The 26,140-nt window shown below is 36.1% G+C and overlaps 1 protein-coding gene across 1 annotated transcript; it reads right to left on the reverse strand.

Moving 5' to 3' along the window:
- Positions 1-137: 137 nt before the first annotated feature.
- Positions 138-26,101, reverse strand: PIGX (phosphatidylinositol glycan anchor biosynthesis class X). Its single transcript, XM_081571532.1, has 7 exons — positions 25,832-26,101; positions 22,968-23,031; positions 15,531-15,672; positions 3,899-4,112; positions 3,296-3,343; positions 2,224-2,324; positions 138-1,139 (listed from the first exon to the last, which is right to left on the reverse strand). The coding sequence occupies exons 4-7, from the start codon at positions 4,104-4,106 to the stop codon at positions 996-998; spliced, it is 501 nt and encodes a 166-aa protein (XP_081427658.1). The 5' UTR covers positions 4,107-4,112; positions 15,531-15,672; positions 22,968-23,031; positions 25,832-26,101; the 3' UTR covers positions 138-995.
- Between the last annotated feature and the right edge of the window lie 39 nt (positions 26,102-26,140).

Raw genomic sequence — 26,140 nt, forward strand, 5'->3', positions numbered from 1 at the left:
TAAACAGTACCGTGTTCCCCCATCTGATTACCCGTATTCCAAAATGGTGTTAATGGTACTGAATTTTAACTAAAATACAATTCTATTTAAATGCCACTATATTAATCCCACTGAGAAAAAAATACCTGGAAAACACATTAACATGGCAAATTAGAACATATTTATTCCCACTAAAAAATACCAGAATGTTTTAGGAAAATTAACCAGTGATAGCATATATAAAGTATACCATATCCCATTATGCTATACAAAACATACCCTAGTTTACTGGCTTCTGTTTTGGAAGATGCTTGCCCTTTTATTTCTTAATTAGCTTATGCATTTGCTTTATTGTCTAATTTTTTCCAAAGAAAAACAATAAACCAAGACCTTTTGTTCTTAAAAAAAGTCGCCTGAAGATTCAAAAACTTTTGTAACTATACAACTTAGTAAAACATACTTTTTAATATTAGTACTTAACTCCATCAATCCTTTGCCAATTCATATATTCAAAAGCAGTATTATAAAAAGAGAATGGAAAAGATTCAAGGAATAATCAATTTTGATATTAATTTCTTAGAAGTTCTACTTTAATGATTTTCATTGAAACTATACAAATTAATATTCTTATAAAACTAACATTTAAATAAACTCTGATTCATCCAAATTAGTCTTAGTCATAACAATTTTCTCAATTTTTAGCAATAATTTGTCTCTAATAAAGTACTTATTTATAACCCAAATGAAGATTAAGTCACTTCTCATAAAATAATATTAATTTAACAGAATTAAGTTTCCTGTATTGGCCCCTTATGCTTGAGGATTAGTAGAGGTCTACACAATAAAGCACTGAATTTTGAAATTAGTTGAGAATGATCCAGAATTTCCTCTAGTAAACATAATATTAGCCATAAATGAAGACAAAAGGCAAAAGCAATGACAATTCTAGAAGAACACTTCTAGTCACAAATGAATAGGTCTTATTTATGTTTATGGAAAGTTTAACTGCACAAAATTCATAGGGAAAAATGGCCATATTTGAAAACAGCCACAAGGATCAAAGTAGAACACAGGATGGTAATGAGCAGAGTCACAGAACATACTAAAGAGGTATGTATGGTCAGTCCCACTGGAACTTGTAGAGTCAAATTCTTGTATACCTTGGGAGAGAGAGAAGTTAGATACATTTAAGATCAATCCCCTAAAATGAAACCACTACTTCTTTGATTTTTAACTTAACTTTCTCTTTTTTCTTTTAAATACCTTTCGGCATTGCTATACTACATGTAACACTATCTGAATGATTCTTTTAGATTCAACATTTCAGTTAATGTAACAGAATCAGACTCATTAAGGTCCCTGTGCTACGTAAGGCAAGAGGCCCTCATTAGTTATCTGTTTTATACAAAGTAGCGTATATATGTCAATCCCAATCTCCCAATTCATCCCACCCTCTCTAATACCCATCCCTGGTATCCATACACCCATTCTCTACATCTGTGTCTCTACTTCTGACCAAGCCAGTGTTAATGAGCTACTAATACTTACTCAATTTAATAACTGAAAACAAGTTGGGAGGTTAAAACTCTAAAAATCGCCTGTATCAGCCTAGATTTAGATTTATAATAACAATATTACTATCTAGAAACTTAATCACAGTTGAAATGATACAACTTTACAGTTTTACTTTCCTTTGTTCACTTGTTCTATGTAATATAATGAAGTTAACTAATTCATTTTGTTGCTTAAAAATTAATAAAAAGTTCTAAATATAGTGAAGTTTTACTGATTAAATAAAATCAGATGGACACACCACTATTTTTTTTTTTGCCATTTCACACTTTTAAAAAGCACATCAACTATACTTAGCCCTGAATCAGTGAGGCATGGGACTAACTCTCAATCTCCATGCCTGCAAATTAAATGATTCTATGACTACTGCCAACAGTAACAAAGAAACAACATTAAAAACAAATATAGAAGAGCTTCCTATGGTAGAATATAAAATCATCATCCCTTAAATGTGGCAGAAACATTATAGAAAGAGTTTTATATGAGGACGCATGACCGAAAACAACATCAACTATTAACTTTGTTGTTGTTGTTGTTCAGTCGCTCAGTCGTGTTCAACACTTTGTGGCCCCACAGACGGTAGGTACCCCACCAGGCTCCTCTGTCCATGGGATTCTCCAGGCAAGAATACTGGAGTGGGTTGCCATTTCCTTCTCCAAAATATTAACTTACTGATTTATATTTCATATTGTTCCATTGGCAGATATCCTTACTGTTCAAAGCACAAGGAGCTGTCACCTCTGACTGAGCCCAGCATTTCAAGACTGGAAACTCTGAGAAAAAGTGGTAGAAAATCATATCAGAAAACCTGTATCTGGACTAGAAGCCAAGCCAGTCTTTCATGTTGGGATATGAGTATTCAAACATTTTAATACACAGTGTACATGATTTGGACTCAGCTATCATGTGCTGTCTTATTTTAACAGCCTGTTCTAAGTGGATGCCTAGAAAATTATAAAATTACAAAGACTGTGAAGAAGTTGAGCATGATTTCTTAACAAATCCCACTACACCAGGGGCCATTTTTTTTAACTTAAACTTTTCTTGAAGTATAACATATCTCAGAAAAATGAACAGATCATAAACCTACAACTAGATAAATTTCCATAGACAAAACACAGCCATGGAAAGAACTCTCAGACCAAAAAAATGAACAATTCCAGAACCCCAAATGCTCTCTTGGGAGGGGGCACTTTTCCAAACTTTATTTAGGGTAAGTAAAAGGTAACCATTAAAAGAAACAGTAAACTAGGTTGGATAAACACAGTTAACACAGTTGAATACTTTTTTACTTTTCTCATCATGAAACAGATGATGACAGTAAATGTGTGATTAAAAACTTCCTGTCAGTCTTTAGTAACAGTGCTCCTGAATTCCATAAACATTTTAATCAGCCCAAATTTGGAGACACAAAGAACCAAAATCTGAAAGGGACTTCCTAAAGTTTTGATTCTAGGAAGACTGAAAATGATGAGAGCAGTTTTTTAATTTGCTGAAATCCACAGATAAAAGGAGTACAATTCTACACAAAACCAATAACTCGTAGACAATTTTTACAACAAAATTAGGTGATAAAGTATCCCTAAAATACATGCAAGTGGACACAAAGCACAAACAGCTACAATATCAATATGCAATCCTGCAATATCAGTATGAAGAAACAGAAAGCAGCAGAGGTATCAATGGCTGAAAAAAGAAACACACCATGCATTATATGCCCACTCATAAAAGAGCACAGCACCACCTATAGTCTTACCAAAAGAATCAAATCTGATCACACCTCTCAAGCTAGCTACCAATTTCCAAGTAATGAAGAAGTCAGATGAACTAATGAGTATAGTCATCCAAACCTCAACAATGACAGGGTCTCAAATGACCCTGGTTCTTCAATAGATAAAATTTTCTTTAAAGAATGAAATAAAGGGGAAATCTGTAATTAATAGACTTAACGGAAATAACATTTTCTTAATGGGCAAAACTAAGCTATTGTGTCTAAAAATGCCCACTTGAGTGATAAAAGTATAAAAGAAACATAAGGAAGTGATTAAAAGTCAGGAGAGTAGGTTTCTCTTACAGGAAAGGAGATTGGGACAGGACCTGTAGGGCCGCTGCCACGCTGACTGGCAAAGTTCTGTTTCTTGACCTCGGTGGTAGTTACATGGCTATTTCCCCTCTAATAATTCACTAAACTATATATTTGTGAAGATTTTCTATATCAGTGCTTTATTTCACAATCAAAAAGTTTAACAGAAAGAAAAAAGAAACATGACTTTGTTATCACTGTCCTTGACTTACCACCATACTTTACTTTTATTTTCAACTCTCCAAAAAGATTTGTAACCCTTACCTTGGTCACAATACATCAATAAATCAGGGTTATGGATCACAATAAAAGTTTCTCCATCTTTACTATGTGGCCGATGATAGCGATAGTGCACAGGCAAAAAAGCTTGGAAACAATCAATGCACTGTGAATCTTGTCTAGCATAAGTGAGAACTTCGGATTCCTTGGACAAATAGTTGGGCGCCTCTATATTAAAATTTTCTGAAACCATCACTGCCTGTCAAAAAGAATACAAATATTAGTCCAGAAGAAATGAATGAGGAAGATGTAAAAAACAAAACCAGAAGACTGCTATATAGATGAACAAAAATGTCAAACACACCACCCCTTATAAACAATTTTCATTCCTCTTCCAGCCTCAGTTTTAAGTAGAAAATACAAGATGTGATCTGTGTTTAATAGAAGCTTACTAAAAGTAAACTGAGGAAATTATACTCTGAGGTGTGAAATTTCCCCATAATAAAAATTTCTATGTAATTTCCTTATCAACCTTTGCTTTGGTAACAAAACATGTACCAAGAAAAGAAACTTCAGGAATAAATACAGCATTATTCAGTAAGCATGAAAACTATGATAAAAACAGTTAACCCAGTATTGGGTTAAAATGATAGGTATCACTCTGGTAATTTCCTGTTCTTCAAAGAAGCAAGTAAGATGATAGTTAGTAAGATAGAGCACTGTGGGCAGGAAGTCAAAGCAAAGGTCAGCACTCTTTTTTGGATACAAAGAGTTAATGGAAAAAATGGTAACGATTCTTTTAAAAAATAATATGGTAAAAAAAACATTTTAAAATAAGTGTTTTATGCCAAAGGTAAAAATGAACATGTGGCAGAAATTAGTCTTACATTATAAATGTATCCATATATACATATTTATTTGTAAAACTACACATATACATACACACACACATATATGAACATTATATACATAATATGTGTGCATGTGTATGCATACACACATGCAAGTTTTCTTCAGATTCACTTACACAAGGAGAAAAAACCAGCATTAATTACTACCCACCAGAGCCAGCATCCTAATTCTTCTATTTGACAGTGACACCAACTGCTGTATTTTCACATGTTGTTTCTTCCCTGTTCATCACAGGAGTAACAGAACTTACTAGCAAAGGTCAAAGAATTATAATCTTATGACTCATAAGGAACTTGAGAAGTGATCAATTTAAAGTACTGTTCCAATAAGAGTATTTTTCAAATATCCAGCCACTGTTTTAATGCTTTCAATGACTGGAAGGAAGTTCATTATTTTAAGTCATCTCATTTAATGTACTGTTAAATTTATTCCCTTTTTTTTAGTAGAAACTTGATTTTCTGACCCATAACAATTCACCAATTGTCCATGCTTACAATATTTGCAAAAAATATGTTATTTGTTTTACCAAGAGTCCCTCATAACTTAGAAGGCAACCACCCTCCTCCATATGTTTTCTCCTCCCCAAAGAAATATGTAGTTTTCTTGGTTTCTCAAGATATGGTTTTCCAAACCATTCATCGAATCAGTTGCCTTTTGAAATACTCAGAGAAAATAGTAGCAATACTATCTTCTTTAGCAAAAATTATATTATTTTTTTCCAGTTTCTAGGTTTAAAAATTGCATTAACTTTTTAGCAGCCTCATTTCAATGTGATATATATATATATATATTATTTTTTAAAACTAATAGACTTCATTTTTTAGAGCAATTTTAGGTACAGAAAAATTAAGCAGAAAATATAGCATTCCCACATACTCCCCATCCCTCCCAAACACACTCACAGTTTTCTCTATTATTAAAATCAGTTTGGTACATTTGTTACAATTCATTAAGCCAATATTGATACATTATTATTAACCACAGTCTATAGTTTAAGTTAGGGTTCACTCTTCATGTTGTATAGCCTATGGATTTTGACAAATATAAAATGACATGTATCATACTGAATAGTTTCAATGACTCAGTGCTCTGCCTATTCATCCTTATATTTTTCATTTGAGCTTTTTGCAGAAAACTTTTAAGTAACTCCCTTCCAATTTTTTCAAGTAATTGACTTTTCACTAATTAAATCCAGGGACTTGTATTTATCTCTATTAAATTTTATCTTCCTGGCTATTGTCCATTTTTTCTAGGCTGTTGAGATTTAACTGAAATCCCAATCTGTCAACCACTTATGTAACATTTATGAACTTGATAACTGTATCTTCTGTGTTTTTATCTAAGTATGAAAATGTTGACCAAGAAGATTACAACAGCAAATTCCTAAGAAATTTTACTAGGGACCTTCTGGTAGAAGTTTATTAATGCACTCTCTTTGCATATAACTAGATATAAATCAAAGTAACACATATTTTCTATCTTGTCAACAAAGATGTATAGAATGACCCGGTAATAATAAAGGTAACTTTCTTTTGAGTACCAATAAGCTCAGTGGTTTAAAAACATTTGCTTCTTTAATTTTCACAAGATCTCTATCAGGTAGGAACTCTTAGGCCTGTTATATAAATGCGTAAACAAAGTATCAGGGTGGATAAACAATATAGTAGCTAGTAAGAAGAGGAGACAAGATTCAAAGCCAGGTCAAAGAGATTCCCTTATTCAATTAGGTTAAATAAGATGGCCAATATTTATCTAGTTGAAAATTAAGTATAATAAGTAGAACTAACACAAAGTATATTCCTGATTGTTCTATTTAGAATTTATGATGGCATTATGATCTTCGGCTTCTCTAATTAATGAGTTTTTGTTTACTGTTTATTTTCCATAGAAATAAAAATATGGAAACTTTCCAAAAATTGAGAATATGTTTAACATGAATTTAAACTAGAATATAATGAAAATGAGGCAAACTGCTCTAAATGGCATTTTGCCCTTCAGAGAGGGCTCTATTAGTCAAAGGGTTATTTGGTGATGGTGCAAACACTTTTATTCTGAGTATCTGAATCTCAAAAATCAGCCTTAGGGACTTCCCTGGTGGTGCAGTGGCTAAGACTCTGTGCTCCAAATGCAGGGGGCCGGGATGCGATCCCTGGTCAAGGAAATGGATCCCACATGCCGCAACTAAGAGTTCTCATGCTGCAACTAAGACCCACTGGTTAACAGACATGGACCTATACTTTTTCATGACAACACTAAACTACACATATCAAAAACCACCTTAGCAAAGTTAAATGAATTAAGCAATAAAATTTTTGTACCATAACTATAACACTCAACAGATCTTTCTCCCCTAGACTAGAGCTCTATCAAAAAAAAATTCAAAACAAAAAAAAAATCTAAAACATTTCCCAATTAAGACACAGTAATTGGTATCTTTGAATAACTTATACAATCTAAAATTGTAGAACTATAAAAATGAGATGTATAACAATAAATATTTTTCTGACACTGGGATGTTAATTCTTTTTAATTACTTATTTATGTATTTTTATTTTGGGTCACGCTGTCTTCATTGCTGTGTGCTAGTTTTCTCTTGTTGTGGAGAGTGGTGGCTACTCAATAAGTGGGCTTATTGTTGTGGAGGCTTCTTGTTGCGGCTTGGGGGCTCTAGAGCTCGAGCTTTAGTAGCTGTGATGCACACGGTTAGCTGCTCTGAGGCATGGAGGATCTTCCTGGACTAGGAATTGAATCCATGTCCTCTGCATTGGCAGGTAGATTCTTAACCACAGTACCATCAGGGAAGCCCCGGGATGTTAATTCTAACAGTACATATTTTATTCTAATCAGTCTGGCTAAAGAGTTTATCAATTTTATCCATCTTAAACTACAAGTTTTTGGTTTCACCAGCTTTTCCTACTGTGTGTGTCTGTTTTCTAGTTCATTAATTTCTGCTGTGACCTTCATTATCTCCATCCTACTTGGTTTCATGTGCTCATCATAGATTAAGGAGGCTTAGCTGAAAATGTTAACTGAGATCTTCTTTCAAAATAAATAGGCATTTTAGTGCTACAAATTTCCCTCTAAACACAGCTTTAACAGTATCTCATTAGTTCTGGTATGTTATGTTTTCATTTTCATTCAGTTCAAAATACTTTATTTCCCTTCTGATTTCTTCTTTTGACCCATGGATTACTTAGAAGTACTGTTAATTAGTTTCCAAATATTTGAAGATTTTCTAAAGATTTTTCTATTCTTTATTTCTAATTTAGTTCCTTTGCAGTCAAGAATATTCTTTGTAACACTTGAATTCTTCTAAATTTACTGAGGCTTGTTTTATAGCCTAGATGATCTATCTTGATAAATACTGCATGTATACTTATAAAAACCATGTATTCCACTGTTGTTGGGTGGAATGGTCCATAAATGCCAATTAGATCAAGGAGTTGGTTCATAGTTTTGTTCAAATCTTTCATATCCTTACCAACTTTCTGTCTACTTATTACATCAATTATTGAGAGAAGGGTACTGAAATCTCCAACTATAAGTGTGGATTCATCTATTTTACCTTACAGTTCTACCAATTTTTCTTTGCATTTTGAATCTGTTATTAGTGACATAAATGTTTAGAACTATTATTTCCTGCTGATTAGCTGATTCCTTTATCAAAACGGTGATAGTCTTTAGCACTTGTGATAATCTTTGCTCTTGAATCCCTTTGCCTAATATTAATATAACCACATCAGCTTTCCTTTGATCAGTGTGAGCATGTCTTACCTTTTGTTTTAAAAGTTAAAGTTCATTCCTTATATGCAATATACAGTTAGGTCTTGATTTCTTATCCAATCTGAAAATCTTGGCCTTTTAATGGAGATATTTAGACATTTACATTTAATATGATTATTAATATGTTAAGTTTAATTCATCTTGTTCTCTGTATCTTTTTTGTTCCCTTTATCTTCTTTCTCTGCCTTCTCTCCAATAGACCGAATTTTTTTTATAGTTCCATTTAATCTGCTGTGCTGGCCTATTAACTACGACTCTCTGTTATTTTTGCAGTTACTTCAGAGTTTATAATAAAATCTTTACTGTATCAGTCTACTTTCAAGTGACATTAAACTACCTTACATTTAGTGTAACAACCTTACTAAAGTGTATTTCATTTTTCACCTCCCAACCTTGTGATAGTGCTATCGTACATTTTATTCTTTAATATGGTATGGATGCTACACTACATTGTTGTTATTTTTTGTTAATTATCTTGGAAAAATTTACATCATATGGAAAAAAAATCTTATTTTTACTCATGTAGTTATCATTTCAAGTGTTCTTCTTTCCTTGGTGTAGATACAGAATTCATCTGGTATCAATTTTCCTTCTGCCTGAAGGATCTCTTCTAACATTTCTGGTATTGGAGGTCTGATGATGATGAATTCTTTCAACCTTTACATCTGAAAAAGTCTTTATTTCACCTTCACCTTGAAAGGTATTTTCACTGTATAAAGGATTCTAAATTCACAGATTTTTTTTTCTTTCTATATTTTAAAGATGCTGCTGCTCCATCTTCTTGTTTGCATTATTTTTGACAAGAAATCTGCTGTTATTCTTATTTTTGGTCCTCTGTATTTTATGTGTTTTTTTTTTATCTTGATGCTTTTAAGATTTTCTCATTATCATTGTTTTAAACAATTTTATTATCTTGTACCTTGATGTAGTTTCTTTCATATTTCTTGCACTTGAGCACTGTAGATATGTGGGTTTGTAGTTTCCATCAAATCTGAAATTTTCTCAGCCATTATTTCTTCAAATATTTTTTTCCATCTCCATCTCTTTCATCTCTCCTTGGGGATTTCCATTACACCTCCCCTGCTCAGCTTTATTGAGATATGACATATAACATTGTGTAGGTTTAAGGTATATAACATGAAAATCTGATATATGTATATTTTGAAAAATAATTACCATAATAACATTAGTTAAAATGTCCATCACCTCACACAGTTACCTTTCTGTGTGTGTGTATGGTGAGAACATTTAAGGTATACTGTCTTAGCTATACAGCTTGTTAACTACAGTCACCATGCTATACATTAGATTTTCAGAACTTAACTCATCTTATAACTAGAAGTTTGTACTTTCTGACTACCTTCACCCATTTCTCCTGTATTCTCACCCCTGGCAATGACCAATCTACTCTCTGAGTTCAGTTTTTCTTATATTCCCCATATAAGTGAGATCATATAGTATTTGTCTTTCTTTGACTTATTTTACCGAGCATAACACTTTCAAAGTTCATGTGTTTTGTTGCAAATGGCAGAATTTCTCCTTTTTTTTTAATGTTTGCATAACATTCCATTGTGTGTGTCTCTGTGTATGGGTATACATATACATGTGTATATACACAAATATATACACATTTATACATATCTCAGCTTCAGAAATATATATCTCACATTTTCTTTGTCCATTCACCTATTGATGGATGCTTAGGTTGCTTCCATATCCTGGCTATTGTAAATAATGCTGTAATGAACATGCAGGTATCTCTTAGAAATAACCCAATTAGACTTATGGTAGGTCACATGAAGTTGTTCCACAACTCATTAATGTTCTACTCACTTTTTACATTTCTTTTATCTGTTTTATATTTTTGGTAGTTTCTATTGCTATGATTTCAAGTTCATTAATCTTTTCTTTTGCATTGATCTGCCATTAATTCCATCCAGAAAATTTTCCATCTCATACTTTGTAGTCTTAATTTTTAAAAGGTCAACTGTCCTTTCAAGTATCTTCTATTTCTCTATTTGCCTTTCTGAACATAAGGAATACAGCTATGATCAGCATTGACTGACTCATTTACCTCCTCATTACAGGTCATATTTTCCCACATCCTTGCATCCCTGCAAAACTTTTATTAGAGTCAAGACATTTTGATCCTGTTGGGTACCAGATATTTCTGCATTCCTATAAATATTCTTGAGCTTTGTTTGTAATGCTGTAAGATTACTTGCAACTGTCTGATTTTTGCAAGGTCTTGGTTTTGAAATTTGTTAGGTAGGACGGAAGTAATGTTCACTCTAGGGCTTAGTATTCCCCACTACTGAGTTCTTCTGTTTACTCTATCCAAAGCCTAGTGAATTACAAGGATTTTCCCAGTCTGGTTGGTGGGAACAGGTACCACAACTAGACCTGTGTGAGACACTATTACCTCTAATTTTTTCATATATTTCTTTTCCCAGCATCAAGCAGTTTCCTCACATGCATGCATTAATTAATACTCAACTATGCATTCAGGAGAACCTCTGTGGATCTCTGGAATTTGTCTCTATGCAGTTCTCTCTTCTCTGATACACTGTTTGTGAATTCTAGTGACTCTACGTGTATGCATGCTGTCACTTCAGTCGTGTCTGACTCGGTGCGACCCTATGGACTGTTCACGGGATTCTCCAGACAAGAATACTGGAGTGGGTTGCCATGCCATGCCCTCCTCCAGGGAATCTTACCAACCCAGGGATCAAACCTCCATCTCGCCTGTATTGGCAGGTGGGTTCTTTACCACTAGTGTCACCTGGAAAGCACTTCTAGTGACTTTGGTCTTTCCCAAATCTTACCTTTATCTCCTTAACCCAAGAAGTCCACCAGGCTCTGCTTAGGTTCACCCTCCCTGTAGTACAGTCTGAACTCTCATGTAATAAACTAGGACAACTGAAGGGCTAACCTTATGTATTTCTCATCTCTAAGATTTCACTGCTTGATATTCAATTATTTTTTCCATTCTTTCTTATATTTTGTCTATTTCTTGGTTGTTTCAAGTGGAAAGCAAATGTGTTCCATGTTCTTCAACTTGGCCAAGGCAGAAGTCCTAACACATTTTGACTGAGTGAAACTTGCAATTTCAAAAACATTTCCATTTTGACCTATAAAATATCAATTTCTTGTGTTTCAATCTAATATTATACCATTTCCAAAGAATGTGAGAGATTTTGATTAAAAATCTACAATGAAACTAATTAAGACTTTTTTTTATTTTCAAATTGCTCACAAGCTATCATAAACTCCTTTAAAAACATTTTGTTGCCATATCATCCATACAGTCAAAAATTTTGTCTTATCTAACAGAGTTAAGATATATAAGCATCAATCATTCCCTATGTATAAATTCTCTTCTATCTAGTTAAACTCACCAAATAATACCACATCTCATGACAAAGTCTCTCTGCACAAAGAATTGGGGCCACAGTCTCAACTCAGCTAGGCAGAAGAAAATAGCATCTAATATAGCAGGAAACCAACTTCTAATTTACAAACGAGACATCTATCTTTCTACAAGTTTCCAAAATGAAAAAGTAAATTCACTTAAAAGATTTGTAATTAGATATTAGAGAATTAGGAAGCAGAAAATCAAGATAAAGAGAAACCTGTCAAGCAATCTATAGTGGGACCCTTTACCCACCTTATTTTCTCATTATAGTCAACCTGCTGCTGCTGTTGCTGCTGCTGCTAAGTCGCTTCAGTCGTGTCCCACTCTGTGCGACCCCATAGACGGCAGCCCACCAGGCTCCGCCGTCCCTCGGATTCTCCAGGCAAGAATACTGGAGTGGGTTGCCATTTCCTTCTCCAGTGCATGAAAGGGAAAAGTGAAAGTGAAGTCACTCAGTCGTGTCCGACTCTTAGCGACCCCATGGACTGCAGCCTACCAGGCTCCTCCGCCCATGGGAATTTCCAGGCAAGAGTACTGGAGTGGGGTGCCATTGCCTTCTCTGAGTCAACCTGCACACACCCCTATCTCATCCCAACCATAGGTATGGGTATGTGGGCATGTGACCTCTTTTGGGGTACCTATGTATAAAAAAATTCCACTTGCTTAAAACATGGTAGATCATTTTATTAAGTAAATTTAAACATGATTCCAATCCATGTCAGGACAAGCCAAGAACTGTATTTAAATTTGAAATGTACTTTTTTTTTGGCTGTACCATTCAGCTTGCAGGATCTTAATTCCCAGACCAGGGACTGAACCTGGGCCTTTGGCAGTGAAAGTGTGGAGTCCTAACCACTGTACTGTCAAGGAATTCCCAAAATCTATCGTGCAAAAATTAAAAAGCCTCATTCAGAATTCATGCTCAGTGAAAAAAAGAAACAAATGAAAAAAAAAAGGAATCTTCCCACATATGTATCTAAACTGCCATATAGCAATGGCAACCCACTCCAGTACTCTTGCCTAGAAAATCCCATGGACAGGGGAGCCTGGTGGGCTGCAGTTCATGGGGTCTCGAAGAGTTGGACATGACTGAGCGACTTCACTTTCACTTTTCACTTTCATGCATTGGAGAAGGAAACGGCAACCCACTCCCGTGTTCTTGCCTGGAGAACCCCAGGGATGGCGGAGCCTGATGGGCTGCCGTCTATGGGGTCGCACAGAGTTGGACACGACTGAAGTGACTTAGCAGCAGTAGCAGCATATGTGAACATGTGTACCTAACCTGCGATACAGACACAAAACAGAAATAGGAAGAAATGGTAACTAGGGGTCAAAGTAGGTGAAAGCTTAGCATGTATACTTTTTATACTCCCTGAATTATAAACCAGGAGGATATAATTACCTACTCAAAAACAAATGTAAATAAAACAGGTGAAGAAATTGGACTAAATCACAATTAGAAATAAACCACCATCCTAAATGACTCCAAGTGTATCCAAGTGTATTCTGCCATTTTCAAATTCATATATAGAATGAACTAAAACAGTTTCCCAAAATTTCTTAATAGGAATCACTTGAGTCATTAACAGATTTGGGGATCCAACATGATTGCTGAATTAAGCTCTCTCAGAAAGACAATAATCTGCACCAAAAATACCCCCTGGTGATTCTTATCAAAGTTAGGGAAACTCTTTAACTAACTACCACACAATCGCACTCATCTCACATGCTAGTAAAGTAATGCTCAAAATTCTCCAAGCCAGGCTTCAGCAATACGTGAACCATGAACTTCCAGATGTTTAAGCTGGTTTTAGAAAAGGCAGAGGAACTAGAGATCAAATTGCCAACATCCGCTGGATCATCAAAAAAGCAAGAGAGTTCCAGAAAAACATCTATTTCTGCTTTATTGACTATGCCAAAGCCTTTGACTGTGTGGATCACAATAAATGTGGAAAATTCTGAAAGAGATGGGAACACCAGACCATCTGACCTGTCTCTTGAGAAACCTGTATGCAGGTCAGGAAGCAACAATTAGAACTGGACATGGAACAAACAGACTGGTTCCAAATAGGAAAAGGAGTACGTAAAGGCTGTATACTGTCGCCCTGCTTATTTAACTTATATGCAGAGTACATCATGAGAAACTCTGGGCTGGAAGAAACACAAGCTGGAATCAAGATTGCCGGGAGAAATATCAATAACCTCAGATACGCAGATGACAACACCCTTATGGCAGAAAGTGAAGAAGAACTAAAGAGCCTCTTGATGAAAGTGAAAGAGGAGAGTGAAAAAGTTGGCTTAAAGCTCAATGTTCAGAAAACTAACATCATGGCATCTGGTCCCATCACTTCATGGGAAATAGAAGGGGAAACAGTGTCAGACTTTATTTTTTTGGGCTCCAAAATCACTGCTGATGATGATTGCAGCCATGAAATTAAAAGACACTTACTCCTTGGAAGGAAGGTTATGACCAACCTAGATAGCATATTTAAAAGCAGAGACATTACTTTCCCAACAAAGGTCCGTCTAATCAAGGCTATGGTTTTTCCAGTGGTCATGTATGGATGTGAGAGTTGGACGGTGAAGAAAGCTGAGCACCGCAGAATTGATGCTTTTGAACTGTGGTGTTGGAGAAGACTCTTGAGAGTCCCTTGGACTGCAAGGAGATCCAACCAGTCCATCCTAAAGGAGATCAGTCCTGGGTGTTCATTGGAAGGACTGATGTTGAAGCTGAAACTCCAATACTTTGGCCACCTCATGAGAAGAGTTGACTCATTGGAAAAGACCCTAATGTTGGGAAGGATTGAGGGCAGGAGGAGAAGGGGATGACAGAGGATGAGATGGCTGGATGGCATCACTGACTCGATGGACGTGGGTTTGGGTAAACTCCGGGAGTTGGTGATGGACAGGGAGGCCTGGCGCGCCGTGATTCATGGGGTCACAAAGAGTCAGACACGACTGAGTGACTGAACTGAACTAAAGATTTATTTCCCAAAAGAACAACAACTTTGCAATTAGACAATCCTGGTTTCATTTCTTGGCTTTTCCATTTACCTATGTGATCCGGGATAAGTTATTTGGACTCTTTGTGCCTGTTTCCTTATCTAGAAAATGGAATCTTTCCAAGTTTGCTATAAAGATTAATCTATGTAAAGGGTGTGGGACATAATCTTTCTTATAATGCTTAATTTTATCTTGCTTCCTTAAAAAAAATACCTGTTATATAGATATCCAATAAATATTTGTTTCCTTTCCTCCCATACCCAAATTATACAGATGTTGGGGTATATGTAAAATTTTAACAAAGTTGTTGTTGAAGCAGTATTTATTAACCACTAATCTTTTCAAAGACAAGCTTTAATATAAATGTCATTTTAGCTAACTTATTACAGACAAGTATGACAAGTTTCATTCACTTTTTAAAGAATACTCCCATCCTATCTTTTATATACACTTAACAAAATGAATTAAAAAATACTACAATGTCATCTTATCTATTTTGCCTTAATCCAATTACAACATTCCTACAATAATTTCCCTCTCAAAAAAACCCTCTAACAGTTGTACCTCTGTTATGTTTCTCTCTCGTAATGAAGCCAACTCATACGGATCCACAAAAAGTCCTGTTGGGATGTACTGTTTAATTAAGAGTCGGCAGGTCTGTAAGTCCTCAATGCTTTCTCCAAATTTCACTTTTGTTAACAGGTCTCTGTAAGACAAGTATGTTTTAAGTAAATATCTTCATTCAATTTTTTTTCTTAAGAATTCATTCAATTTTTAAACAAGCTAATATAATATAACAAGCTTATGTTTAAGTTAGTACAAATACTATATTTCAAATTAGTTTTTCAAAAGAAGATCATAAAGTCAAATGAAATATTTATATTATGTCAGAATCACTCATTAGATCTTTCATAAATTCATGTCATAGTCACAGTATAGTATTAGTGTGAAAACAGACAAACATCAATGGGAAAGGATGGAGTCCAGAAACAGACACACACTTTTTAAAAATAAAGGTGCCAATATAATTTGATGGGGAAAAGATTATCTTTTCAACAAACAGTGCTGAAACAACTGTGTACCTATATAGAAAAAACTGAACTGTAACCTGTATCTCATACCATACTACAAGTATTAACCTAAAGTAGGTTATAAACTTAAATGTAGAATTGTCTCAGCTTTCTCTCTGGAGGCTTATTTTGGACCAAGTGCAGAGAAGGAGGTCCAAAGCATGGTGGTTTTGCTTAAGTGAGAAAACAGGAATAGAAGATAAGGGAGGCTTAAGCTCCAAAATCACTGCAGATGGTGATTGCAGCCATGAAATTAAGAGACTCTTACTCCTTGGAAGGAAAGTTATGGCCAACCTAGATAGCATATTAAAAAGTAGAGACATTACTTTCCCAACAAAGGTCCGTCTAATCAAGGCTATGGTTTTTCCAGTGGTCATGTATGGATGTGAGAGCTGGGCTGTGAAGAAAGCTGAGCGCCAAAGAATTGATGCTTTTGAACTGTGGTGTTGGAGAAGACTCTTGAGAGCCCCCTGGACTGCAAGGAGATCCAACCAGTCCATCCTAAAGGAGATCAGTCCTGGGTGTTCATTGGAAGGACTGATGTTGAAGCTGAAACTCCAATACTTTGGCCACCTCATGAGAAGAGTTGACTCATTGGAAAAGACCCTGAAGCTGGGAAGGATTGGGGGCGGGAGGAGAAGGAGACGACAGAGGATGAGATGGTTGGATGGCATCACCGACTCGATGGACATGAGTTTGGGTAAACTCCGGGAGTTGGTGATGAACAGGGAGGCCTGGCGTGCTGCGATTCATGGGGCTGCAAAGAGTCGGACACGACTGAGCGACTGAACTGAACTGAACTGAAGCAGCTAGAAGTCACAGCACTACGTTCCAGAGGGGAAGGAACTTTGTACAAAGAGTTCTAGAAGTCTGAATTGGAGTCTCTGTGAATTTTTATTGAACACTAAAATAAACATGTGTAAGAGGTAACTCCACAAGACTGGACAAGGAATTACCAAGGAACTGAAAGATAAGAAATTCTGAAATTCACAAAGACACTACACTTCACCAACCAAAGGATAGAAACCAAAGAGTTCAGCAGAGATCTCACTGAGATAGAAAGTAGAATGGCAGTTGCCAGGGGCAGGTGGTTGGGGGATGGGGATGAGGAGTTACTGTTAAGAGGTACAGATTTCAGTTTTGTAAGATGAAGAGCAGTCTATGGATAGTTAGTAATAATGGTAACACAACAATGGGAATGTCCTTAATGCCACTAAAGTGTACAATTTAAAACAGTTAGGACAACATATTTTATGTTACAGGTATTTTACCACAATTAAAATAAATAATAGTGTAAAAAATATATGACTGACCAGAGCAAAGGTAACAACAATATATGGTAGGTTTATAACATAAGCAAAAAAACATAAAGTTAATTAATGTTTGGGAAGAATAGCATAAAGGGGAAGAGAAAGAAGTGAACTATTCTGCTATAAGATTCATGCATTATTCATGGTATGAAACAGTATTATCTGAAGGTAGTCTGTGGTTAAGTTAAAATTGTAAACCCTAAAGCAACTAATTTTTTAAAAAGAGAGAGGTATAGTTAATAAGCCAAAAGTGGAGATAAAATGGAATGATCAAAAAATATTCCATTTATCCAAAATGAGGCAAGAAAAAAGAAAAAAGATTAGATGCTACAAATAGAAAAAAATATAGAAAAGAAGTAGCAAGATGGGTAAATTTAAACCAAACCAACCAAATCTATATTAACATTAAAAGTATATGGTCTAATCACTCCAGTTAAAATATAGAAATTGATAGATTGGACGAAATAGCAACACTTAACTATATGCTGTCTACAAGAAATGGCAAATATAAACACAGATAAAAGTAGAAGGATGGAAAAAATGTATGCAAATATTAATAACAATACTATAGAGTGGCTACATTAATACTGAAAAAGAAGACTTTAGGACAAGGAATATTGCCATGGATAAAGAAGAATACTACACAAAAATAAAAGGTCAATCATCAAGAAAATATATAAAATATAACAATAATAAAATATAAAATATAACTGTATGCACCCAATAACAGAGCTTCAAAGATTCCTGTATTTTATATCATAGAAAAAACTGGTAGCACTATAAGGATAAACAGACAAATCCACAATTACAGCAAAAGATTTTGATACCCTTCTCTCAGTAATGGATAGAATAAGTAGAGAGAAAATCAGTAAAGATACAGAAAACATGAACAATCTTCAATTTAGTTGATCTAACTGACAATTATAGTAATAGAACATTCTAAGTGCAGAAAAACTATATGTTGAGCATTAAAAGAAGTCTCTAAAAGTTTAAAAGAACTGAAATCAAGCAGAATATGGTCTCTTAACAACTTGGCATTAAATTGGGAATCAATAGGAGGAGGAGATACAGCCTCCTCCAAGCCACAGCCTCAGCCTCTCTTGTCCTTCAGACTATGCCTGGGATCTGCTGCCAGGTAGCCTTGGTCCCACAGACCTGCATGTATGGTCTCAGGTTTCTTTACCTCCAGAAAGAAAAACTGACACCCTGCAACCTGGAAATTGATGTAAGAGGCTGAAATTAGGGACTTCTTTCAAATTTGAACATGGTTAATCAAGGAGCAACAAAACCCAAGGGGTCAATACTGGAAATAAAATATGCCAGTTCAAACTAGTATTTCTGGGAGAGCCTGCTGTTGGCAAATCAAGCCTGGTGCTTCATTTTGTGAAGGACCAACTTCATGAATTTCAAGAGAGTACCACTAAGGCTGTTTTTCTAAGCTGCATGAAATATGGGACATGGGATACAACTGGTCAAGAATGATTATCACAGCCTAGCAACAATTACTACAGAGGCGTACCGGCAGCCATTAGTTGCATGTGGCTGCTGCTGCTGCTGCTAAGTCGCTTCAGTCGTGTCCGACTCTGTGCGACCCCATAGACGGCAGCCCACCAGGCTCCGCCGTCCCTAGGATTCTCCAGGCAAGAATACTGGAGTGGGTTGCCATTTCCTTCTCCAGTGCATGAAAGGGAAAAGTGAAAGTGAAGTCACTCAGTCGTGTCTGACTTTTAGCGACCCCATGGACTACAGCCTACCAGGCTCCTCCATCCATGGGATTTTCCAGGAAAGAGTACTGGAGTGGGGTGCCATTGCCTTCTCCGATTAGTTGCATATGATATTGCAAATGAGGAGTCCTTTGCAAGAACAAAAAACTAGGTTAAATTACTTCAGAGGGAAGTGAGTCCTAACACTGTCATAACTTTACCAGGAAAGTAGGTCGATCTAGAAAAAATGGGCTGAGATTTCCAGGAAGCGCAGTCCTCCTGTGCAAATGACAAGGTATTCATGAAGACATCACTTCAAACAACAATGAATGTAAATAAAATATTCACAGTCATAGCTAAAAAGTTGCCAAGGAATGAACTACAGAATCCAGGACAAAATTCTGCCAGAGCAAGAACAGTAGACCTTACTTAACCCATTACAGTCAACCAGGGGTCAGTGGTAGGTAGAATATTCTTCTGCTTTCTAAATGTTAGCAGGGGAATTGGAGCATTAAACAAGTTTAGTATGACACAATAGAGTCAAGTTTCTGATACAGAATTATTTTAAGTGTTTTGAACTTCATTTTTAATAACATGCATGTGTCCCTGACTAATATTTCAGAAACAGAAGGAGAGAATGAGAGCTGTGTGTTCACCTATTTCACTGGCGCATTAGGGGGAATCATTTCTCATCACCAGAGATACAGACAAGTGACTGGACCCACAGTGAACCAGAATCCACAGTTCTATGAAAAAGATCTGGAACACTCCAGAAACATTCTTTATTTAGAAGGAGAGTCTAAAGATACTTATACTTAGCCACAGTATTCAGGCGAACAGTAATTTTTCCTAGTATCTATATTTAAAGTATATGTTCCACATGTTAACAAATTATTCAAAAGAAAATAGTCCCGTATCTTCAAGGGAAAAAAAATGAACATCAATAGCATCTAAACTATAGCCAGACCTATTATTTTTTAAATGAAAAATCAAATGTAAACTCATCTTGTTTTAGGAATACGAAAAAATGATAAGTGCATTTAATGAATTGTGTTCCCTTCAGACATATGAGCTTATCAACAAAACTGAAATAAACCAGGTGTCTGTGATTCTGTTTAATCACTGCTGGCCATTACATAGGTTTTGTTGTTTAGTGGCAGAGAAGGAGCTTTTGCCCCCACTGGACATAATAGTCAATACACTAACAATTACGAACATTCAAACTTTTTAAAGTCCATCTTCAGCTGTGCTGTAAGTAGGGTAATACATTGTAGTTTCCACGTTGTTCAGTTGCTAAGTCATGTCCGACTCTTTGCAACCCCATGAGCTACAGCACTCCAGGTTTCCCTGTTGTTCACTATCTTCCGGAGTTTGCTCAAACTCATGTCCATTGAATTAGTGATGTCATCCAACCATGTTTATTACTCTTCTGTAATACTTAAAGAGCTGCTTAAAAGTATGCAAATGTATAGTTACTAAAACAGTTAAATTTTTCCTTTTCTCCCCCTTTGAAAGGAAAGGGCTGTTTTAATATTTTACTGGGAAAGATTGAGGGCAGGAGAAGAAAGGGGTGGCAGAGAATGAGCTAGTAGGATGGCATCACCAACTCAATGGACATGAGTTTGAGCAAACTCAGGAGATAGTTAAGGACAGGGAAGCCTGGCATGCTGCAGTCCATGGGGTCGCAAAGAGTTGGACACAACTTATCGACCGAACAACAGTGAACATGCAACATCTTATCATCAGAAAAAACATATATTTTAAAAGACAGATCTTCAGGACCTCCCTCCAAGATGACATTCAACCAATCAACCAACCAAAACATGTTGGATGTATTAGTTAATCTTTATAAAGTTATTCACCTGTATTACCTTCCAGTTCACATTCTTCATTTTGCTTACAAATAGAACACATAAATTTCACCAAAAGACTTATAGAAAATCAAATATACTACAACTATAGTATCCTCTGATCCACTTATCCAGTAACTCTATAAAAGAAATAGAAAGTGAAAGTCACTCAGTCATGTCCAACTCTTTGTAACCCCATGGACTATAAGTACATGGAATTCTCCAGGCCAGAATACAGTTTCCAGAGACCAACAACTTCTATCCTGTGCTCACAAACCACCATTTTAGCAATCTGGCCTAGAATTCTGCCAAGAATCTACAACAACTAACTTACTTCCAGATTAACCAAAGATTATAAACAAGTTCAGCAATGGTTTAAGCAAGTTCTCCTACTTCAAAGAGATATAATTCATCAGAGAGGGAAGACTCTAGATTCATTTACAGTCAGTCGTAAAGGCCCTTTTATACAATTTCCTACTACTAATAACTGCTTGACCTTTCCAAAGTGGGAACAAGTCTTCTTCACCAAGAAGACAGAAATAAGAGGGACCACAAATTCTACCTTCTGTGATATGTTAATATTTCCTCATCCACCTTCTCAGCAAGACTGTACCTGCTATAAACATAACTAAAAACAAAACCAAAAAAAGCCTTTTTTAAAAAAAACATGATTGTTGGCATTTTCTGAAGGTCTCAAATAACTGAGACTTCTAGTTTCTGAAGCTATTCTCGTGGGTTCTGTCACTCTTGGTTGTTGCTTTTAATACTGCCTTTTATCCTCAGTACTTAGAAATGGACAGCTACTTTTGTTGTCCTGATAGTCTCTTCAAGCACTTCTTTCTTCCTTTTTGGAATCAGTTATCTCTCATTCCTCTTGAAGATACATCCCAATTATGTTAAAGAAAGAAGTTATATATACCTGGCATAATCACCCTGATATTGCTTAAAACACATCTGGAGCTCTATCAGAAACTTCCTTTCAGAAGTGAATTCTCTCCCAAAAGCAGTTTTATACTTTATAGTTACATCTCTTCTTTGAAACTATATTGCCCAGATTGATCACCTATCTCAATTACTAACAATAAAAGCTAATATTTCCTGAGTATATGCTATGTGACAAGCACTACATTAAGGAACTTGCCACATATTCTCTGATCTAATCCTCACAACCCTAATAAGGAAATACTTTCATTATCTAATTTCATCAGTAAGGTAACAAAGACTTAAGTAACTTGACTAAGGGCACACATATACTAAATAATAGAGCTACATTGTTAGTCCAAATTTATTTGAATTAAAAACAAGCAAACAAACAGAAAAATCAAGTTCTTTCTACTATACCTCTTAGCCATTCACATGTAGCCTAAAGTTGAAGAATGAGGAGAGTGAGTTGTTTTAGTTTAAGGTGATGTATAACATGAAGGGGTTTAAAACATAAATGTATCAGAATTTATAAATCAAATATGAGAATAACTTCAAAGTAACCACTTTGAGAGGCTTTAAAGTTTGGGAATCTCTTATGGAACAGCTTCCACAACTTTTTACCAGTCTTTTAAATATCTTCAATATTGGCAATATTCATTTTTGAGAATAGTTTCTATTTTGGAAATAATTTGGGCTTTGGAGCCAAGTTTTGTAAATCAGAAATAGTGATTTAGGGTGGTATCTGAGTACATGAGACTGTGGCTTTGGAGTATGATAGTCCTAAATTTGTATCACAGCTCTAGCACTCTAAACTCTACTTCAAGTCCCTGAGCCCTCGTTTCCTCATCTGAAATACAAGAAAGGTATCATCTACCTTACAACCATTGTGAACATTAAATGGAATATGTATATATAGCTTCTGTCTATATAAATAAATGATATGTACAGTAAATAATAAATGTTTGTTTTCTCCTTCTCTTCTCCACTGTTATTTTAATCAGTTTCAAACTGTGAACTGCTTATCCGTCAGTTATAACTTTAAGAATGCAAGTGATTTTTTTCAGTTTATCCATTTTTCAGCTATCAATTTTTGGTTTTAAATTACATGAAATTGTATTATGATATAAGTCAATGGGCAACTTACCTGTGGAAACCATCTTTCAAAACTTCTTGTCTCAAAATAATTTCAGAACAAGTGGCCCTTATGCCTATAAGAATGAAAAGATTTTTTTTAATAAAATAAGCACTCAGTGAAAGAATATTTAAATAATTGGAAAATAATTATTTGAATAGACTTTAATTAATTGGAAAATCTAACCAACCTAAAACAAAACAAACACCCTTAAAACTTAAGCAATTTGTGCTACATATAAATCTATTTCTAGTGTAGCACAGGGGTTAAAAGCCTTGACTTTGGTGTTAGATTGGCTAATTTCAAACAACAGTCTGTCACTTAATAGCTGTGTGACTTTGAAGAAGACAGTTTCTTTGCTAGCTGTCATGAGAATTTAATATGTGTAGAAGCACTTGCAACAGGGTCAACCACAGAGCACCCACTCTGTATAAGTGTTTGTTATTTATATTACTTTATTCAGGCAATCACTGGACATCAAAAAGAACAGAATGGCAAAAGAGCCAGGAAACCTCAAGTTTAATCCTAGCTCATTGAAACTGAGTATCAGATACAAATTGGCAACTTCTATATTCTACCATCCACAAGTAGAAAAAAGAAGAACGTACATTTATGCAGTATGTAGACACTGAGAGGGTTTAAAGAAAAAACAAAAACTGGAGGCTTTTCAAAGGTTCCAAGGCTTCTTTTATAAACTTAGAACAACCCGAAATCTCACTAATCTGACTCCATGCAGAACTTAGACGTTAAAACTGTTACTCAGTGTCAGTTTCATAAAATTTAAAAATTCAGCTACTAATGATTACCAAATCAGCCCAGGCACCTTGCTATGGAATTTTACTCCATTTTGAAAAGCTGGAAATGTGTGAGAACATTAAAACAAACACACAAAAAACTATACACTATTGTATGTTGTGAATTCCATTATATGTATTCCTAAGAAGACCCCCAAAAAATGAAGTGGAAAGGAAACATTTGAAATACCCCAGAGAGGGAAGGAAGGGGGAAACTATGACAGATAACATTTATTAAATAATACTTATGTGACAGATTCTCTACTTGGGGTTTTCACATGTATTTTAACTTTCATGATCTACAGAAATAGGCCGGCAAAATTACTGCCATTTGTACACAGGAGAAAAGTGAAGTCACTCAGTCGTGTCCGACTCTCTGTGACCCCATGGACTATAGCCTACCAGGCTCCTCTGTCCATGGGATTTTCTAGGCAAGAATACTGGAGTGGGTTGCCATTTCCTTCTCCAACACAGGAGTAAACTCTGACATAAATACTAACTGTCTAGGTCATACAACTAAACTGATTAGAAGTAAGATTTGCCTGACTTGTAAAGTGTAAGGTATTTCAGCTCTTCTTGCTATTTAACGAAATCCTTAATTACATACATACAACTAAACTGATTAGAAGTAAGATTTGCCTGACTTGTAAAGTGTAAGGTATTTCAGCTCTTCTTGCTATTTAACGAAATCCTTAATTACTTTGGAGAAGCATATATCATCCTTTACCAAACAAATAACTTACAGAATATCTCTTGTAAAAATTCAGACATTTCTTCAATATTTAATTTTAACAGAGGTGGGGGAAGGGTTTATATCTGCCTATAAATTAAATTAGAAAAAAGGTCAGATTAACAGGCTTAAATTCTATGGAGTATAGACTAGAGAATGGTAAGTTTCATTTACCTTGGGATGATAGAAAAGCTGATTTACAAACAGCATAGCAAATACTAGATACTAGATTATTTATGATTTTTAAGGCAAAAGTACCACTCCAGTACTCTCGCCCGGAAAATCCCATGGACGGGATGCAGCCTGGTAGGCTGCAGTCCATGGGGTCTCGAAGAGTCGGACACGACTGAGTGACTTCACTTTCACTTTCATCATTTTCAAAATGAATTTGTTGCATCTGAATTCACTCTCAAGATTTTTACTCTTAAATTTTACTTTACTTGGTTTTTGTGGCCTGAAATGGCTCTGGAAATTGACCTCCTTTACAAATTGTTGTGAAGTCTTTAGCTATCAATAAGCCCAGTTGTTTGAAAATTATTTTTGGCCTAATAATTCCTTCTTCAAATAAATTTGAGAACCTAATATATAAACACACAAAAGCAGAACTGCACTGATTGACAGATACTAATCTAATATCCTAGTTTTAAAGACAGTTTCCGTACTGGTTTTCCTGGCGTGTGTTTACTGACTTTTCTTTCCCTATCAAACGTTATCACTTTATTGTAACTACTACTGCACTTACCCATCTCCCCTACTACATTGCAAGCTCCACGAGGGCTGGATTCACAGCACCTAGCACAGCACTTCTGCCCACGAACTTGAGCACAAAGAAGTGACTCGACTCGCTCGCCCAGCCCTGAGTCATAAAGAAACCCTAGCCCAATCCAGTTTATTATCAAACATGTTTGTAAAACAAAATTAGTCGTCCTCCCCTTTCCACGCTCCCCGAGTGTAGGTACTCTAGATTGGGGTTCTCACACCTCACAGGGCACTTAGGCTTTGTTGGTCCCGCAGTGGTCAGAAGCTTCATGCATCCCAAGAGCACCCCAAAATGCTTCACGGCTGTACTTCACAACGTTTTAGTAATAGTGCTGCCAGTCCCTCCTCAGAAAGACAAAGCCTGCCTCTCCAGAGAACCAGGACTGGTCACAAAGAATGAAGGCGGGGGCGGTGGGAGGTGCAGGAACTTGCAGCCTTTGTTTTTAACCTCCTGCTACTCACCCTACAGTTCTAGGGTCGCGAGAAGCACGTTTGCAAAGGGAAGAACTGAGAGGTCTCGGGAACCTCGAGTGCTCCCCACCCTCTCAGACGTTAACCCCGCCCCACTCCCGAGGCCCAGCTCCGCCCCTTACCGGCGACTAAGTGGGTGTTGTTGAAAGTTGCGGCTGGCGAGCAGGTGAACCCAGCCGCCTCCCAGAGAAGCAGCCAGGCCACTGCCCTGACGGCCACCGCTGGGGCAGCCAGGACGCCGGAGAACGCGCGCCCCAGAAGAGCACGCGGGGATAAAATGCGATCGGAGGAACGTGCACAAGGCTCACACAGCTCCTAGAGCGCACTGTCACGGAGTTTGGGACCCGGAAGGAAGATTCGCTGCGCGCACGCCTGCAGTCCTGCAGTTTCCCGGCTCCCCGCCCCTAAATGTTCCGGGGTAGCGGTAGGCC

Source organism: Giraffa tippelskirchi, chromosome 2 (assembly GCF_054371585.1).
Source record: "Giraffa tippelskirchi isolate mGirTip1 chromosome 2, T2T-mGirTip1v1.2.pri, whole genome shotgun sequence".
Taxonomy (NCBI): domain Eukaryota; kingdom Metazoa; phylum Chordata; class Mammalia; order Artiodactyla; family Giraffidae; genus Giraffa; species Giraffa tippelskirchi.

Excerpts from the sequence above, each read along its gene's own strand:
- PIGX (XM_081571532.1), bottom strand. The coding sequence starts at position 4,106 with ATGGTTTCAGAAAATTTTAATATAGAGGCGCCCAACTATTTGTCCAAG. Across the intron at positions 2,325-3,295 it reads TTCTTTTGGTAAGACTATAG|AGTTTCCAGTCTTGAAATGC; the intron begins GTGGTGCTGTGC and ends ACTTTTTCTCAG. Across the intron at positions 1,140-2,223 it reads ACAATATGAAATATAAATCA|GTATACAAGAATTTGACTCT; the intron begins GTAAGTTAATAT and ends CTCTCTCCCAAG.